This window comes from Hemiscyllium ocellatum, chromosome 30, assembly GCF_020745735.1.
Source record: "Hemiscyllium ocellatum isolate sHemOce1 chromosome 30, sHemOce1.pat.X.cur, whole genome shotgun sequence".
NCBI lineage: Eukaryota > Metazoa > Chordata > Chondrichthyes > Orectolobiformes > Hemiscylliidae > Hemiscyllium > Hemiscyllium ocellatum.
The window spans coordinates 32,442,308-32,460,334 of record NC_083430.1 but is presented as its reverse complement, the minus strand read 5'-3'; the positions used below and the strand labels follow the sequence as shown (position 1 = coordinate 32,460,334).

At 40.0% G+C, this 18,027-nt stretch overlaps 1 protein-coding gene across 1 annotated transcript; it reads left to right on the top strand.

Moving 5' to 3' along the window:
• Positions 1-2,640: 2,640 nt before the first annotated feature.
• On the top strand, positions 2,641-17,787 carry LOC132829992 (amine sulfotransferase-like). Its single transcript, XM_060847441.1, has 5 exons — positions 2,641-2,982; positions 5,147-5,273; positions 8,904-8,998; positions 13,204-13,381; positions 14,520-17,787. Exons 1-5 carry the CDS (start codon positions 2,851-2,853, stop codon positions 14,627-14,629), a joined length of 642 nt encoding a protein of 213 aa, XP_060703424.1. The 5' UTR covers positions 2,641-2,850; the 3' UTR covers positions 14,630-17,787.
• The last annotated feature ends 240 nt before the right edge of the window (positions 17,788-18,027 follow it).

Genomic DNA, 18,027 nt, shown 5'->3' with positions numbered 1-18,027 from the left:
GGCAGGAGATTTGGGAAAGCAAGCCTATCGGACTTTCAGATAACTCCTGGAAATCCTTGGGTAATGCTGAATGGGCAGAGACTGGAACCTCCACACACTTTCCCTGACTTTGTGCTGAGAGAAGGCACAAGTTGTTGAACCAAAGACGTGGATAATAATTCTTGTAATATGTTACAGCATTCTGGATTGCTCTTGCAATTGCCTGCTGCTAATGAAGCCTCAAGTAAATATTTTCTTTTTAGATAAAAATTCCACGATGGAAATCAGTGAAGAACCGATGAGATACTTTCAACACAATGGCATCTTATTCTGTTCACCGTTACACACAGTTGAGCGACTTGAATGGCTGAAAGAGTTCAACATAGATCCAGATATTCCGGTCATTATCACTTACCCCAAATCTGGTCAGAAACTGTTGTGATTTAATGTTGTTGTGTCCAGAGTTGCTGTACAATTACTTCATAAGAATGTTTAACATGTAGTTATTAGATTACTTACAGTGTGGAAACAGGCCCTTCGGCCCAACAAGTCCACACCGACCTGCCAAAGCGCAACCCACCCAGACTCATTCCCCGACATTTACCCCTTTATCTAACAGTACAGGCAATTTAGAATGGCCAATTCACCTAACCTGCACATTTTTGGCTTGTGGGAAGAAACCAGAGCACCCTGAGGAAACCCACGCAGACACGGGGAGAATGTGCAAACTCTACACAGAGAATCACCTCTGATGGGAATTGAACCCGGGTCTCTGGCGCTGTGAGGCAGCAGTACTAACCACTGTGCCACTGTGCCGCCCATAATTATGGTTTTTAATTTGTTCTTCTGCTTGTGAGCTACTCCCTGTGAGGGTTGAATGCATGAATGAAGGTGATCTGTGAATCTGTGATAAAAATACATTCATACTCTTCATCTATCAGGATCTCATAAAAACTGAATTCTGTTATGGCTTGGGCTTGGCTGGTATGCACAATGCCTCGGTTTAAATGGAGTTATGGAAAGCAGCAGAAATCATTCGCTGCTGATCACATTTGCAGGACCTAGAGTGCTGCCCTGGCACTTACTTTGTCCTTGTTAGCTTAGATAACCAGTGCCAGTCCGTGATGGAGAATATCACAAAGTGTCATGCCATTATTATGACAAGAAAAAGAAGCTATCAACAGAATTACAGAATGGTTTAATCAGAGGAGGCCATTTGACCCAACAAGTGTGTGTTAATTCTCTGCAAGAGCAATTCACCAAGTCTCATTCCCTATTTCTTTCCAGTAACTGTGAAGATCTTTTCAGATAATTACCAGTTCTCTTTTGAAACCCTCAAAAGAATGTCACTTCTACTGACAATAGGTCATGGTTGATAACAAATGCAAAAAAAAAGAATCTATTTAACATCAGAATTTTCTCATCATTGGTCTCTTTTGTGATACGAAACCTTGAAGCTGAGAGACAAGGGATAGGATTTACAGATAGGTTGGCCAAAAAATTCTTGCAATGTCTGATAGACTGGGCTGGTGTGGCCAGTTGCAAGCTGAACCCCACACGCATATCACAGCGTTTCCCAGTTTTTCTGCAACTGGAATGTCCACAATGCAAATGCAGTATTAGGAGAAAATGAGGACTGCAAATGTTGGAGATTAGAGTCGAGAGCGTAGTGCTAGAAAAGCATAGCAGGTCAGGCAGCATCTGAGGAGCAGGAGAATCGACGTTTCAGGCAGAAGCACTCCGCCAACATTTCTCATCTAAGTACTATGCTCTTGCCCTATTTTCAAACACTTTTGGGGTTCTGTCACCATAGTCTTTCCAGACCATAGGGGTTGCTCCCTCATGACAGACCAGCAACTGGTGGTGATTTAACCTGAGGACCACCAGACCTCAGGCAAGGGAAGGGGTTGAGAAGGAGAGTCCTTTATAGTAATCACAATGTGGTGATGGGAATTGAACCCATGCAGTTGGTGTCACACTGCTTTGCAAAGCAACGATCCAGCCAAATGTGCTGCACTGATTCCCCAGACACTTTTCAGTCTTTATAAATAGAAACCTCAACTCTAGGTCAGAAACTTGTTTGCCCCATGCCACTATGAAGTCTTACAGTTATCCAAAGACCTGTCTATCATCTGAAACTTTAAATGGGGAACTGATAATGATAGCAAGTCCTACTGTCTGTAATACTATAACCAAAAGTGTCTTCAAGATGATTTTTCTGGAGAAACTATCTCATTGTAGAATGCAAATATTACTTAATATTACTTAAAATATATTCATTCCACTTAATTAAAGATCCTTGAAAAAAAAGAAAACCTTAATCTCATGTTGATGATGCTAGGAGCCAGTGTTTGTTCAGGATGTAAATAATTAAATTTACCGAAACAGATATTTGGTGATGACATTTAAGCAACCCTTAAATCAATAGTGGAAAGAATTTTAAAATTTGACTGAGACTGACATAATCCATTTTGTCAAGCAGTTTGTATATCTATTGCATTTCAATTATTTCACAGTGGTTAGTGTGCTGCTGACAGTTTCAGAACAATGACATTCCCCCATGTATTCTGATCCTCCTGCTTTGAGTGCATGTGTGCCCCCCACAGAAAAAATGGAACAGTCTGTTTTGTCAATACAAGAGTTGCTATTTATTTAACGATATTTCTGTTGATGATGAGTGCATAAATTTTATGAGTAAAGTCACAAAGAAATTGCATATTGAACCTCCCACACCAAGATAGAGAAGGTAGGGCACCTTTTTCCTTGTTTTTCTATTAATTAATTACTTTATGTCTCCTTGGTTCAGGAACAACTTGGATACAGCAGGTCACAAGTCTGATTTTATGCAATGACAATGACTCTAAAAAAGAGATGAACCTCTATAAGAGAGCCCCGTGGATGGAGATTACGATATACAATCCTGAAATCAAAGATTATCAGATGTTGACAACACATTTAAACTACCAAATGGTGCCAAAGTGTTTGAAAAACAAAAAATTCAAGGTGTGTTTTAAACCAACTTTGAACATAATTGCAATCCAATAAGTTCTTTGTTACATTGAAATTGTACACAATCTATTTTTCCGATTAAGTTCAAATATACAGAAAATAAACTCTCACCATACAGTAACTCTAATTTCTAATGGCATATTAGTTTTTTTTCTTTTATGAATGTGATACATTTTCTTCTCAAGTAAGTGAAAACCTAAAACTATCATCCTAAGTATAGAGTTGATCAATGTGGCTCCACCCCCCCCCAGTCTGGAACTTGTCTACGTTGGGGACATTTCCTCAGCGTGACTCACTCAACTGAAGTGCAGTAACTTACTGAGTTAGCTCAGCCAATATGTTTTACTTCATTTGTTTAAATTAAAAGTTGAGCCATGGTTATGGCATTAACATTTGAGGTGCCTTAAAGGTAGGCAATCTCTTTGAATGTACTGTTCTTTACTCTCAGTCTATCAACTTTTAAATAGATCAAGAGTCCTGGGTTCAAGTGCCCCCTGGTCCAGAGATGTGTAATAATATCTCTGAACACGTTCATAGACCAACTTGTACAGTGTGGTTGAATAGCTGGCATTTTCCATTACCCTCTGGCAATGTCGTAGACTTTGCAAAGCTCTTGTCGGAGCTTGCTTTCGAAGTTGCATACCCGATTGCTGTGAATTGAACATGGAACTCCGAAACAGGTGAACCAATCACACAGTAATACTTTGGCAATAATTTAGGCTTTCTGTCAAAGCTGGGAATGCCCTGTATGAACTTGAAGACATCCATGAGTCTGAGAATCTGCTTGGCCCTATTAATTGCTAGGGTCAATGTCTGGAAAATCCACTGCAAGGACTTCTTCAGGTCTTTTGATTACCAGGGACCCCATGCCAGGGTGAGGTTGATTTGCTTCTTTGGCCAAAGTACACCTCTCTCAACTTCATCAGAATTCCTGTACATCAGCAGCCATTCAGGAGCAGTAATACTGCTCTCTGACCAGAGCAGTCATTTCTCCCATTGCTTGGTGTTGTGCTTGATCATGAACACCAATTAACACTTGCTACTTGAGGCTGTTAGGAAGCATGAGCTGCATCACCTCTCTCACTGTCATGGAGCAACCTTCAGAAAACTTATTGCTCCTGTTTCCCGGAATGATCAGGAATATTTTTAACCCCACCTTGGTCTTTTTGAATGTGAAAGTGTTGGACAAATTGTGTGATTCAGGATCTCAACATCGTTTGTGCCTGTTTGGATTCCTTCATCAGCTGGCATCAGGTTGGCAGCTGTTGAGCCTTCTTGTCGTGGTGCAGTCAATGTCAATCAGCTGTGCTGTCTGAGCGCCTTTTTGAGACAATGATCAAAAACACAACTATTCCTGGCACTATCTCGGTTTGGACCTCAGTCATAAGCTCATTTAAGGGACTTGGCTGACTCATAACCTGTATGTCAGAAGGACTTGGGGACAGAATGCAGCTTTTGACGTGTTGATTGGCAGAGTACCAGCCATCAGCCTTCAATTAGCCCCAGGTTATTCTCCTGCTGTGGGGAATTTTCTGGTGAATGACCTCAGCATTTGCGTTGTATTTGGCCTAACCTGTTCTGGATCTTGAATTGAAACTAATCATGTTCAGTGTCCCATTTGCAAGTGTCAGCAACCTGCAAGCAGAAAGTCGGAGTCTCCTTAAACATGGGGTTTCATCTTGTGCAAAATTTTAATTTGCTGCCAGTATGTCCACAGTTCAATGTTGTGTCTCCTGTAAGATAGTACTCGATCTTCATTCCGTTTGTTTTATGCAGAGGTGTGAAGTTGAAGGGAAGCCACCTGTTGCAATTGTTAGAGTTTCCTAAATACCTGCCGTGCTGGTGACAAGGCTGTCAGCTGGAAAGTGCAGGCCAAGGGCAAAACAAAAGTAAACAGTGCAAATGACCTCCAAAGGTTTGGAAACCACCTCCCATTGAGTGATGAAATACTCTGAGAACAAGTCTGGTGGGCAAAGCTGATTAGTGATAACTGATTTCTCTTCGTGAATGCTGTCAGACCTGCTGAGCTTTTGCAGCAATTTTTGTTTTTGCACTTAATCGAATTGTTTGGGTGGCTTATTGCTCGGTACAGACATTAGTAAATGAACAGCAGCTGACAACTGATTTATATTTGTTCTTGTATTTGTTTCCAACCCAGATCATTTATGTCACTAGAAATCCCAAGGATGTGATTGTGTCTTATTATCACTTTCACAAATATGGCCGTTTCTTGGAGGCACCAAAGGATTTTCAAGATTTCTTGGAGAAATTTGTTGAAGGAAATGGTATGTTTTTTTTCGAAAGTTTTACTTGGACTTATCAAATGTATCACATTCTTCCCTTAATAGGTATTTTTATTGAAAAAAGGAAACTTTCAAAGATAGTTTTACAAAATTAGAGCAGCAATACAAACAAGTATAAACACCAATATAAAATTAAGTAAATAAGAAAAAAGAAAAGAAACAAATAATAACCAAAACAAGAAAAAGAGAAAAACCCAACTAACTACTGATTTATCTTACAAACAGCCAAAACATAAAATAGGATAACATACATTACTCGCGATAAACAACAGAATAATTGAACAACTAAGTACATGTTCAAAATAGATTTACATCATGTCCTTTGTTTTAATAATCAAATTGTTTAAGACTCTCTAAGCTAGAAATTCAGCCCCAAAAGTCAAAACCTTCAGAGGGATGAACACAGCTCTGTAAGCTGCTCCTGATGTGGTCCTACTCTACTCCGTATACAGGAATAAACATACATGCACACACCTGAAGCCTCCCAGCTCATCATATCATGACATCAAACAGCTGTTCCAGCTTTCTCAGCCATATTGGTGAAACGGTCCATTTTCCTCAAACTTCAGCATGTGTCTAGAGGGTCAGCCAACAACAACTGATGAGGATGGCTTGGGTGGGGGAATATGTAAATTTATAAAGAAAAATGATGTGATGGTTTTGCAGAGAAATTATTGTGACAATGATACCCAGTGTGAGATAGAGTATACAAGTATTTAAAAGTAAGCAAATAGGGTCAAAAAGAGAAACTGGCAAAAAAGATAAATTTAATGGCTGTTTATTTAAATGCACATAGTATTTTGAAGAAAAGAAATAAATTAATGCTACAAGTAGATGTTAATATGTATGATCCTACAATAATTATAGAGATATGGTTACAGGGAGGTCAAAGCTAGAAACTAAATATTCAGTGGTAGCTAACTATTGTAAGGTCAAACCTATTGTAAGGTCAAACAGGAAGGGAGGGTGGTGAGGCTCATTTGATCGTATACAAATGATATGTGTAATAACAGGAAATTATCTAGGATTGGATGGTATTGAATTCACATAGATGGAGGTAAGAAGTAACAAGGGAAAGAAGACACTAAGGTCTTCCAACAGTTGGTGTTCTATTGAACAGAATTAATCAGGATATATAATGAGGGCATATGAAAGAGGCAGTATATTACCAAGGCAACTTTAATCTTCAAGCAGATTAGGACAATCAAACTGGCAAAGGTATCCACAAGGAGCATTCATGGAATAGAACAACACGTTGATGTTCCAACCAGGGATCAGGTTATTTTGGATCTGGTAATATGTAATGAAGCAGATTTAATAAATGATCTCAGAGTAAAAGATTCCCTGGAGAATAGTGACCATAACATGGTAGAATTTAGCCTTCACTTTAAAAAACTTGGATCAGAAACAACAGTGGTAAACTTAAATAAGAGCAATTACAATGGAATCTGGGCACAGTTGACTGGAGTGGACTGGAAAGTAATTTAGTGAGAAAGGCAGGTGATGAACAATGGCAGACACTGTTACGACATGGGGTAAACTGCCCTGCTTAGTTTTAACCCAACAACACAGAAAAGATATATTCCGTGCAGCAATCTGTGAAAATTTGATAGGCCAAGACCCTAGTTACAGTAAAAGTAACAACTTTATGTATACCAGAGAATAATTAGCTAATAACTATTTACAACTCCTTCCTCTATCCTATCTTTTACCTTCCCTTTCCACAATACCAGTCCGAGAAAACTCCCAATTAAGATTTACAAAACAAAACTTCTGATATCAAAAGCAGGCAGCTTCCGATTCTCTTCTGTATTCTTGTCTTTTTTTCTTTTTGGGGATTCTGTTTCACAGGTTACTGATTGATAAAGGTACCTTTAAGAGAGCTACTTTCAGGCAGTCTTTACTTGCTCAGCTGTTCAATTTTCCCCAGCCTTATACCCTCATAGAATCAGATTATATCATTGGCTTTTAAGATTGTTAATAAACTCAATTCAAACTTGATTGGAGGTGGATATTTTGGGGTATAATTTAAGCTGATTGGCCAAAATTGTATTTCCTTTTGTCTCGAAGGACTCAGCTAATTGAGTTGATCGACCAAATGTTACATGATTTTTTTATTCCCAGAACACTTGGTGCTGTCAGGTAGTTTTTGCTAGCTTTTAACTCTCTTAAAGGTGCAATACACTCAGGTCTTCATAACAACACTTTAAAAAAATGTTTATGACTCACAAATAAGACATATTCCAGTGAGGAAGGCAGATCCTAGGAAGGAAATAAATGGATCAAGGAAGTTAAGGCTAGTATGTAATTGAAAGAAAAATATACAATGTGGCAAAGTTTAGTCATGAACTAAAGGATTGGGAAAGTTTTAAAAGCCAAAAAAGGCCAAAAAATAATTGATGGAGAAAATGCACTGAGGGCAAACTGGTAAGCAATATCAAAGGAAATAATAAGAGCTTTTTGAAATACATAAAAATGGAAGAGAGAGTCCAAAGTGAACATAGCCCCTTTTATTGAAGAGGATGAAGAATGGGGAATCAAGAAATGGCTCAGGAGTTAAATAATATTTTGTGACAATCTTCACAGTAGAAGACATGGATAGCATTCCCAAAATGTGAAACAATTGAAGAGTTAAAGTAACACATAATAACTATCACTAGAACAAAAGGTATGAAGGAAACCAATGGCACTAATGGTTGATTATTGTCTTAGATCTGATGGGTCCAAGGCTTTTAAAGGAAGTAGCTACAGAGATCGTGGACACACTGGTAGTAGTTGAACAGGAATCTATAGATTCTGGAATAGAAAATGGCTGATGGAAACACTTATTCAAAAAGTGAAAGGAAGGGAAAAAATCAGACAAATATATGCCAGTTAGCTTAACACTGGCTTGCTCTTTGGCACTTTGCCATCTCTCTGGCAGCTATCCTCCATTTTTCTTACATCCCTTTGCTGGTCATATCTTTGATTTTTGTTGACTGCTGTCAGCAGAGCAGACCGATTTTCTCCTTGTCACACCTTCATTTAGATCTTTAGTTCACTTTACCATCATGAGCACTCTTTATATTTTGCTGGGGATAGCCTCACAATCAGTTCCACCCACGACTGCCAACAGCCTGGCAACCATAACTTTCCAGTTCCTTTAATTTCTGATGTACAGTAATATTGGTCCTGAATTACCTCAGTTTCTCTCACCACAGATGCTGCCAGACCTGCTCAGTTTCCCCCGCACTGTTTGTTTTTATTTCAGAAATAAATATCTGCTGTATTTTGCTTTTATTTGAGAGCTTAACATATCATTGGGCAAACGATAAAGTCTTTTGTGTAATAGGAGAGGATTTAGAAATACATGATATATTCAAGCACAGTCAGCATAACTTTATGAGATGGAAATAATGCCTGGCAAAATTATCAGTGTGCTTTCTCGAGGAAACAAGCAGGTGAGATAAAAGGGAACCAGTAGATCTGACATTTTTGGGATTCAAAAAAGCATTAAATAAGGTACAGCACAGGATCAGTACTAGCCACAATTATTTACAAGATACATTAATAAAATGCAGTGACAGAAATGAATGTTTGCGGTTGACTCACTATATTTATCCTTCTTTGAAGTGTTATATGGATCTTGGTTTGAACATATCAGAGAGTGGCACAGTCATAAAGATGAACTCAACATCTTGTTTGTGGCATATGAGGATATGAAAAATGTAAGTGATATTTGTTTATATGTGGAACCAAAGATGCTGAATAAATCATGAACTATGTGGACCTGAAACAATTACAGCAGGGAATAAGTTATTTAATCTTCTGTGTCCAGGTTTTCTATAAATCAGAATGTTTACTTTGAAGAACATGCTCAAAATTCTAAGTATGTAAATTGAATGGGCAATTCTATTTTGGACAGGCAACATCTGCCGGCCGAACTAACAACCAGTGCCCACAACCCATTAATGAATGAATAAAAGAAAGTCAGAATGGCTATCAGTTTGGGAAAAGTAGGAGTTGTTTTCTTCAAACTACCTCACTAGAAGAGAGATTTGGCAGCATGTTTAGTTGACAGTGCTGCTGGTTAAACAATAACAAAGGTGGAAATCAGCAAAACTTTCCACATGGTTAGAAATATAAAAAAAACAAAAACGGGTAAAATGGCTGGTTAATATTAACATGTGGGCCGTGCTTCATGAGACACTGGCATCAGTACCAGGGAAAGTGAGGGTTGTCCCACTGAGTTGGTCTGTACTTGAATTTTGGTGGAACCAATGTTCTAAGGAGCTATGCAAGTAGGGAAGCAGAAAAGTTTTGAAACTAAATATTGAGGACAAGCGATCATAATAATGAAAAAGTGATAAATCAAAGAGTAGAGACATGGCATGATAGAAAAAATATTCATTGAGGAAATGATAAATCAGGAAATGGAAAGGAGTGATGAACTCAAATAAATTACAAACATCAGAGAAGTAATATTGAGTAAATTGTTGGCGCTACAGGCTGACAAGTTTCTGGGTCTTGATGGGTCTTTTCTTTTTGGCACTGAAAATAAGTGACTTATCAGGTGGTTGATACATCAAATTTAATTTCCAAATTTCCCTATATTTGGAGAAGGTTCCATTAGAAAAAAGGAAGTTGGACAGATGCCAAAAACTAGATTACAGACAAAAAAAGTCAGATGCTGGAATCCAAGGTAGACAAGCAGGAGGCTGGAAGAACAAAGCAAGCCAGGCAGCATGTGGAGGTGGATAAGTCAACGTTTTGGGTGTAACCCTTCTTCCGGACTGGGGGTGAATCTAAGGGAAGCTGCAGATAAAGGGGGTGAGGAGCAGGAATTGAAGTGAAGAGAAGGGGCCGCGAAGGGAATTGGGCAATAGAAAGGGAGGTCACTTGAAATTGGTGAACTCAACGTTGATTCCTCGGGATGTAGGCTGCCCAGGCAGAAGATGAGGCATTGTTCCTCCAATAAGAGGTCTGATTCATTGTGGCAATGGAGGAGGCCAAGGATGTCATGTTGGAAAGGGATTGGGATGGGGAATTAAAATGGGCGGTGACTGGGTGGTCCGGTTGGCCCCTGCGGGCCTGGCTGAGATGCTTGGTGAACCGTTTCTTAAGTTTACATTTGGTCTCCCCGATGTAGAGAAGACCACATCAGGAGCACCGGATGCAATAAACTAGATTGGGAGAGAGACAGGTGAACCTCTGTCTCACCTGGAAGTACTGTTTGGGGCCTTGGATGGAGGTGAGGGGGGTGGAGTGCCAGCAGGTTTTGCATCTTTTCTGGTTTCAGGGGAAGGTACCTGGAATTGGGGGGGCTTGGTGGAGAGAGTGGTGCAAACCTAGGATTGGCAAAGAGAACAGTCCTTGTGGAAGGCAGAGAGGTATGGGGAGGGGAAGATGTTTTTGGTGGTGGGGTCTATTTGAAGTTGGCAGTAGTGTTTAAGTGTGATGCATTGGATGCGGAGACTGGTGGAATGGTAGGACAGGGCAATGGGGACTCTGTCTTTATTATGTTTGGGGGAGGGTGGGTAGTTTAGACCAGTGGAATGGGGAATGGAGTCACTGCGGTGGAAGGCTGTCTGGATGACAGAGGGAGGAAAAGTACGTTGTTCAAAATAGGTGGACATCTGGGCTGGTTGGGAGTGGAATGTCCCCTCATCCAAGCTGATGTGGTGGAGGGCGAGGAATTGGAAGAACGGGATGGAGTTTTTGGGAAGCGGGTTTGGGAGGTCAGGAAAGGGGAGTGAGGTGTCTGAGGTGGACCAAGTGATTTTGAGGGTTGGATGGAAGTTGTGGGCAATGTCAATGAACTTCTCCAGGGAAAATCTTAGAAGCTATCCTCTTGGGTACACTTAGGACCCCCCCCCCCCCCCCCCAACAAAGTGAAACCCATGGAGGGTAGTAAGTTTAAGGATGAGGTTTCAAATGAAGCATAAAGACCTCAATGGTGGAAAATGGGAGCTGAATTTAAATTAGAGCATCACAATGCTTGTCAAAGGTGAATGAAGTCTGCAACAGAGAATGGCTGCCAGTCATTTCGGCCTCCGGATCACTGGGCTTCAAACCCTATCTATAATGATCCATGTGGCGGTTGTCTGTTCTCGTGCACCCACACCCCCACGTTAAAAGACATTACACACAGGCATCCTCGCAAGAGGTTCCTGTCCGACTTACATCCCGGACAAAAGTCCTATGGCGAACAGCTAGTAGTGGAGGGGGCAGGACTGTGATATCTGGAAACCCTTAGTCACCAACAGACACTAGGTGGTGGGTGTCAGACTCAGTCGTCCTGCTCCTGGACGACAAGATAGAGCATTTCCACAGCTGCACTCACCCCTGTTTAGGAACTGCGCTGCTCAACCCAGTAGGTGAGGGGGCTGGGAAAGGTATTCTAATGATACCCTGCCTCAAAATCCCCGACTGGATTACTCGGTCGAGAAGGATCACTCACACGTAGTCAGAAACAAAGAATAATAAAATTTGGAGCCTGGAATATAAGAACCCTGACTAACCTGAGAAGTGACCAACCTGAGAGAATAACTGCAATCATAGCCAGAGAACTGAAGAGATGCCAGAGCGACCTTGCTGCTCTTCCTGAAGCCTGTCATGCTGATGGAGGGCACCTTCGTCTGGAAAGGGAAAGCTGCTGATGAGCCCAGAATTCATGGTGTTAGATTCACAATTAAGAACTAGCTCATCAGTTGTCTCTCTGAACTTCCTTACTCATGGCAATCTGTCTGATGGTCACCAACAATCAAATGGCTACAGTTGTGAGTGCATTGCCCCAGTATTTGACTTGGAGAAGAAAATAAAAGAGACTCTCTACGCTGACCCTGAAATACTGTTGTCAAGCATCCCCAAAAAGGACAAGGTAATTCTTCTTGGAGACTTCAATACCAGGCACAGAAACAACCACTTTACAAGGCCATCATTGGCCAATCTAAGGCCTTTGACACAGCCAACCATCAGGCTCTGTGCCAGATACTGTCATGATGCAGCTACTCTGATAAGTTCATCAGGATACTGAGGCTGCTGCATGTTGACATGTCTGTGACAGTGCTTAGCCTGAACTTTTCACAGTAAAGACAGGGTCAAACAGGGCTGTATCATCGCACCCATTCTGTTCACCATCTTCACTGATGCCACCCTCCATCTCACTGCCCAAGGAAATTCAAATCATTTAACGTATGGATCACAGACTGTTCAACCATTACAGCCTCAAGACCAAGGATGAGTTCTCCAATACCTCCACCTTGGAGATTCAATATGCTGATGACAATGCCATCGCAGCACGCTCTGTGGAAGATCTGCTGTGAATCTTGGATGGCTTTGCCAAGGAACAAAAGCTCCAATGCCTTAGCCTTAAACATAAAAAGCACTCTAGTTCTCCATCAACAGTCTCCCCACCTCTCCTACAACAAGGACCAATGACCATCTCCTTGAAAACATGGATCACCTTCCATACCTCAGAAGCCTTCTCTCCTCCAAGGCCAACTTCAATGCAGAAATACAACAGCCCACCTGAGCTGTGCCTATCTCAGAAGAAGGGTGTTTGAAGACCATGACGTACAGGCTCAGACTAAACTTTTGGCCTACAAAGCCATTATCCTTCCCACATTCCTCATGGAGCTGAAATGTGAATTACCCACAGTGGGCACCTTAATGCACTGGAACAACACCAAAAGCTATTAATAAATGCACTAGAGCAGGACAATTCATTCTGATGATGTTAAAAAAAATTTGAATTATAGTCAATGTGAGGCAGAATACAATTTTTATGATCTGATTAAAAATGTTATTGCTAAGTTGGAAGTAAATGTGTATATCTTAATTATAGGAGAATGCTAGTCAGATTTATGAATGTTAGCAAATAATTATGTTTTAGATTTATCTTTGAATGACTTCCCGTTCTGAATTATTGAAGGATCTCCGGAGTGTGGTACAAAAAGTTGCATCTTTTCTGAATAAAAAATTGGACGAAGATACCTTGGAGTCAATTTTGAATCAATGCACATTTAAATATATGAAAGAAAACCCTAGAACAAACTACAAAGACCTTTCAGAAATGTTCAATACAGAGAGTGGGTCTTTCTTTAGAAAAGGTGAGTAATGCAGTGATCACAAGCAGGTTAGTACATATCAGCTTTATGGTTGCTTGAAAGATTAGTATCTATTCAGCCCTTATTTTTACTGAGAAGGAGTTTAAAAAATAGAAAATATGTAATAATAATTGGCTTAATAGTGCATTCTCACCATTAATGGTCTTCAAGGATGGTTTCTTAGATGTGGTCATATTCGCTGAGTTGGGTAGTTGATTTGCAGACGTTTTGTCCCCTGTCTAGGTGACATCTTCAGTGTCTCCTGTGAAGCTCTGCTGTACTGTGCTTTCAGGAATTTAGTTGGCTCCGTTTCTGCTGCTTCTCGTTGCTGGTTCTGGTTGTATGTTGTCGTGGCCAGTATGGCACTCAGCCACAGACTCTATCAACAAGCACATTGACCTACACCCAATATACCGGACACTACAATGAACAAACGGAATCAGCAGAAATGGAACAAAATAGAACCCAGAAGACACACTTGAGCAGAGGAGGATCCAAAGCACTGCAGATGTTACCTGGACAGGGAACGAAACATCTGCAAATCAACTTCCGAGCTCGACGAACATACCCACAACCACAAGAACTGGAACCCGAGTGACAAAACTTTACATAACCCTTGAATGTTGTCTTAGACTTTTTAAATGCTTCTAGTTTACGGTGAGTATCTGAAATTGCGATAGATTTTACCTAAAATAGAGAAACAAAGTTGCTTAACAGAAAAACAGCATTAGTATTAATGTTCAGTGTTTCAAATTAGGCGGGAATGGTTTCACAACAGATCTTTATTTGGACTCCATAGGGGTGATTCCAAACTCCAATACTTCGTACAGTAACATTACACACACAAAGACGCCATCTCAGGAAATCCCTGGTGACACTCCATTGATATAATAATTTTGATGCCCCATGCTTTTCAAAGTTGCAATTCCAATCATGACCTCAATAGTAATGGTTTATCACAGAACCATTCAATCTGTGTTTCTGATTCAGATTTGAATTGATGTGCAACATTATAAATGCATAATTCTGTTAATAACAGATGAATAATCTGTTACTAATGTCAAATTAATGCTTATCTATATACTGTGTCTATGTGTCGAGCACATTTCACTAAATATTTAATCTGATTATCTGCTTTCAGGAATTACTGGAGACTGGAAGAATCACTTTCTTGTGTCTCAGAATGAGCGGTTTGATTCCATCTACCAGGAGAAAATGGGAGACTTCCCTCTGAAGTTTGACAATATGTGATTGATTAGACTTCATTCCCAAATAATTTGTCATTTAAAATTGCAAACTGCGTGATTCTCCAATGAATTTCTATCGAGCTTTTCCTGATATATCCTATAAGGGCATGCAAAGAAGTTGCAGCAACAGAAGTCTGCATTTTAGATTTTCAAGTCTGCTCTATTTAATAAAAATGTACCTGATCTGATTGTCACCACAAACTCATGTTCTTGCCTAACCATGATAGTCTTTCACCCCCCTTATTCATGAAAAATTCATCCATCCCTGACTTAAAAATATTCAAAGACACTGCACCCACTGCCTTTTGTGGAAGAGAATTCCAAACAAGCTACCTTTCATTTTTAAACAAAGACTTCAAATTTGAAATTCTCCCATACTGAAAAGTATCCATTATGCATCAAACCTGACAAGATCCTTCAAGATCTTGTATGGTTCAATCAAATTAGCTCTTATGTTTTGAAACTCCACTGGATCAAGTCCATCCTCCTCAGTGTTTGCTCAGGAAACCAGGCATTACTTTGGTAAACCTTCTCTGTTCTGTTTCCAATGTATCTGTATTTTTCCTGAAATAAGGTGACCAACACTATAACAGTACTTGAATATGGCCTGACCAATAGCCGGTATAACTGAAGAATGACCTTCCTCCTTTGTATTCACTTCCCTTTGCATTAAACAAGAATTTTTTTCTTGGATCCAAGCATTTCATTTTGTCTCGAGACATAACAATTTCAGAGAATTACTTATTGGCTTTCCGTTTCCTCAATAAACCCCTTTCTCAAAATTGTCCCTCACATAGCCCAAACCTGGTAAAGCTGGCAGTTGTTGCCTTTCCCTTACAACTCCTGAACTGATTGGTTTGCTGGGCTACTTCAGCATTAACCATGTTACTGTGCATTTCGGATCATATGTAGGCTACCAGATAAAGATGATGGATTTCCTTCCCTCAACAATATTAGTGAACCAGGTGGATTTTACAATAATCAACAATGATTACATGGCCACCATTAGATGAGTTTTTAACTTCAAATGATACTAAATTCAAATTTCACCAACTGCCATAATCAGATTTTAACCCATGTCCTCAGAACATGAGCCTGCATCTCTGGATTTCTCAACAAGTGATATTTTCATTGTGCCACACCCTTCCCCCAATAATAAAGAAATATATCCTGCATCCCTTCTTAACCACTTTACCAACTGCCCAGATATCTTTTGGAACCTGTGGATAAGCACTCTAATGTCCTTATGTTGGTCTAAACTTCTCAGGACCATTTATAGAGTATTTCTTTGCTTTGTCCAAAGTTGCAGATAACACTTCTCTGAAGTGTCAAAATATTTTATTTTTCAAGGACTTCTCTTGAGATTTTCTTCACGGTAACTTTTTGTGTTTTATGGGCTACTTTTTGCAAGGGCTCCTTTCTCATGCTCACTAACTCCTTTCTGAGGTGATAAGGTCACAAAGTAACTTCTTGATTTCTCTTAATGCATGGGATATTTTTGCTGATCTTTGGTATATTTGGGCTCTCAGAATTAAAAGTTTTCAACAATATCCTAAAGTAACTTTACTCTAGTGAACTTAAAGCCACAATCATTAATTTCCTTTGCGCCACAGTATTTAAATTGGCATGTGACAACAGGCATACTTTAGCAACCTCAGGCTTCTACTTTAGCAACACCAGCCACTCTGCAGCTACATTCCCTCCAGACCCCAGGACTGATAGCTTTGCTCCCCAACCCCTGGCCTCATCTTCCATTGCCACAGTCTTCTGCCTACCAGCCTTACTGACTGCTCCCACTCACGTCACTGATGATCCGATTGCAGACTGTTTCTTTGCCATGTTTGCATGACAGAACCAGCCTGTGATTGGAAGTGCAACTCCTCGTAGACATTGTCCATTATTTTGATGGGATAGCTTTACTCTCAGTTGGTGTCCATATGAGATGGAATTAACTACTAACTTCATGGTGAAAGTGCTCCTGAGTAGCAGCAACCAGAATATGATTGAACTTTACTTACAGTTTAAGGGAGAGCAGTGTGGGACCAAGATTACTATTGTAAATTGTGCAGACACTTTGCAATAAAAAATAAATGGCATGCAGCCTTGCCATGCTTCAAAATGCCTTAAAATGACTATATTTGCACATCTCTCTGGATTAACTTGATTATACTTTATTAATAAAAAAAATTTCTAATCAACCTGCTCAGAGATGTTATGAGACACCCCTGGAACAGATAGGACTTAAACCTTGGCTTCTGGCTCAGAGATAGGGCTACTACCACTGCACCATCTTCTTCTATACTTGTCTGCACTTCACTCCCTATTGAAGCAGCAACCTGCCTCCAAGAACATTCTAACCTCCCTTAAGGATGGTGTCCCCGTTTCAGTTTTGATGCGTCCTGTCAGACTCGCATAGGTCCCACCTTCCAGAGGCAGAAACCAGTGTGATTATGGATCATAAAGCCTCCATCCTGTTCCTGTTCTTTAGCCACATATTGTCTATTCTATTTGGCTATTCCTCTCCTCGTGAGCATGTGGCACTGGGAGAAATCCAAAGATTTACATGACAAGTTTCACAAGAAAGTCAGTTTTAATATTCCAAATTTGCAAGGAAACAAGTAACAGACAAAACAGTTGCCCTCCCAGACCTTTAATAGGGATAAAGTTAATTGTTTGTTCATTCTGTTTAATGGTCTCCTGTCTCAGGATATTACACTTTCCCATTTAGTGTAAATCTCAGCCATCCAATTCCTTATGATTAATCTTTTACATCAGTGGATTCCTCAGTGTGTTTTTCTTCTGTTTCATCATCTTCCTCTGCAATGTCTTCTTCTGCATCTTCTTTCTCCTCCTCTTGTTCCTCAACCTCTTCATCACAAACCTCTTCATATTCTTCAACCTGTGCATTGAGGTCCATGTCCATGCTGAAACAATGCATTCTTTCAATCCTATCCCCATTTGTCTTGGTAACCTGAATGTAACGTGGTGGTCTCAAATAACACTATGGCAAGGTCTATGGTGGTCTCCGCATCCTCGTTTTCCTTAACTTGTTTCAGCATCTCTTATCAAAGGATGTCTTGGATTAATTTGAAATGTCTTCACTCAAATGGTAACTTGTTGAAATATCTTATCACACTGAGAAATAAAGATTTTTTTCTGAAACTGGTATTTAGCTGATTGGTTGTTTCAGTCTGCTTGTGGGTTTTCTTTTTAAACGTATCTTTGCTTGTGGTGTCTGCTGTAGTTTGGAGTAATTTTTGACGTTGGATAATCTCACAGAACTGCAATAACAGAGAAGCCATTCATTACAACATCTCTCTTGATTTCATCCTCACAGAAAGAATTACCTTGCGCATGTAATCTCAGGGTCAGGATGAATAGAGATCATGAATTCAAATCTCA

What these genes read in the sequence shown, in the direction of transcription:
- LOC132829992 (XM_060847441.1), top strand. Translation starts at nt 2,851, where the DNA reads ATGAACCTCTATAAGAGAGCCCCGTGGATGGAGATTACGATATACAAT. An exon ending in GAAATTTGTTGAAGGAAATG is followed by an intron (nt 5,274 to 8,903) that starts GTATGTTTTTTT and finishes CCTTCTTTGAAG; the next exon opens with TGTTATATGGATCTTGGTTT. An exon ending in CATATGAGGATATGAAAAAT is followed by an intron (nt 8,999 to 13,203) that starts GTAAGTGATATT and finishes GAATTATTGAAG; the next exon opens with GATCTCCGGAGTGTGGTACA.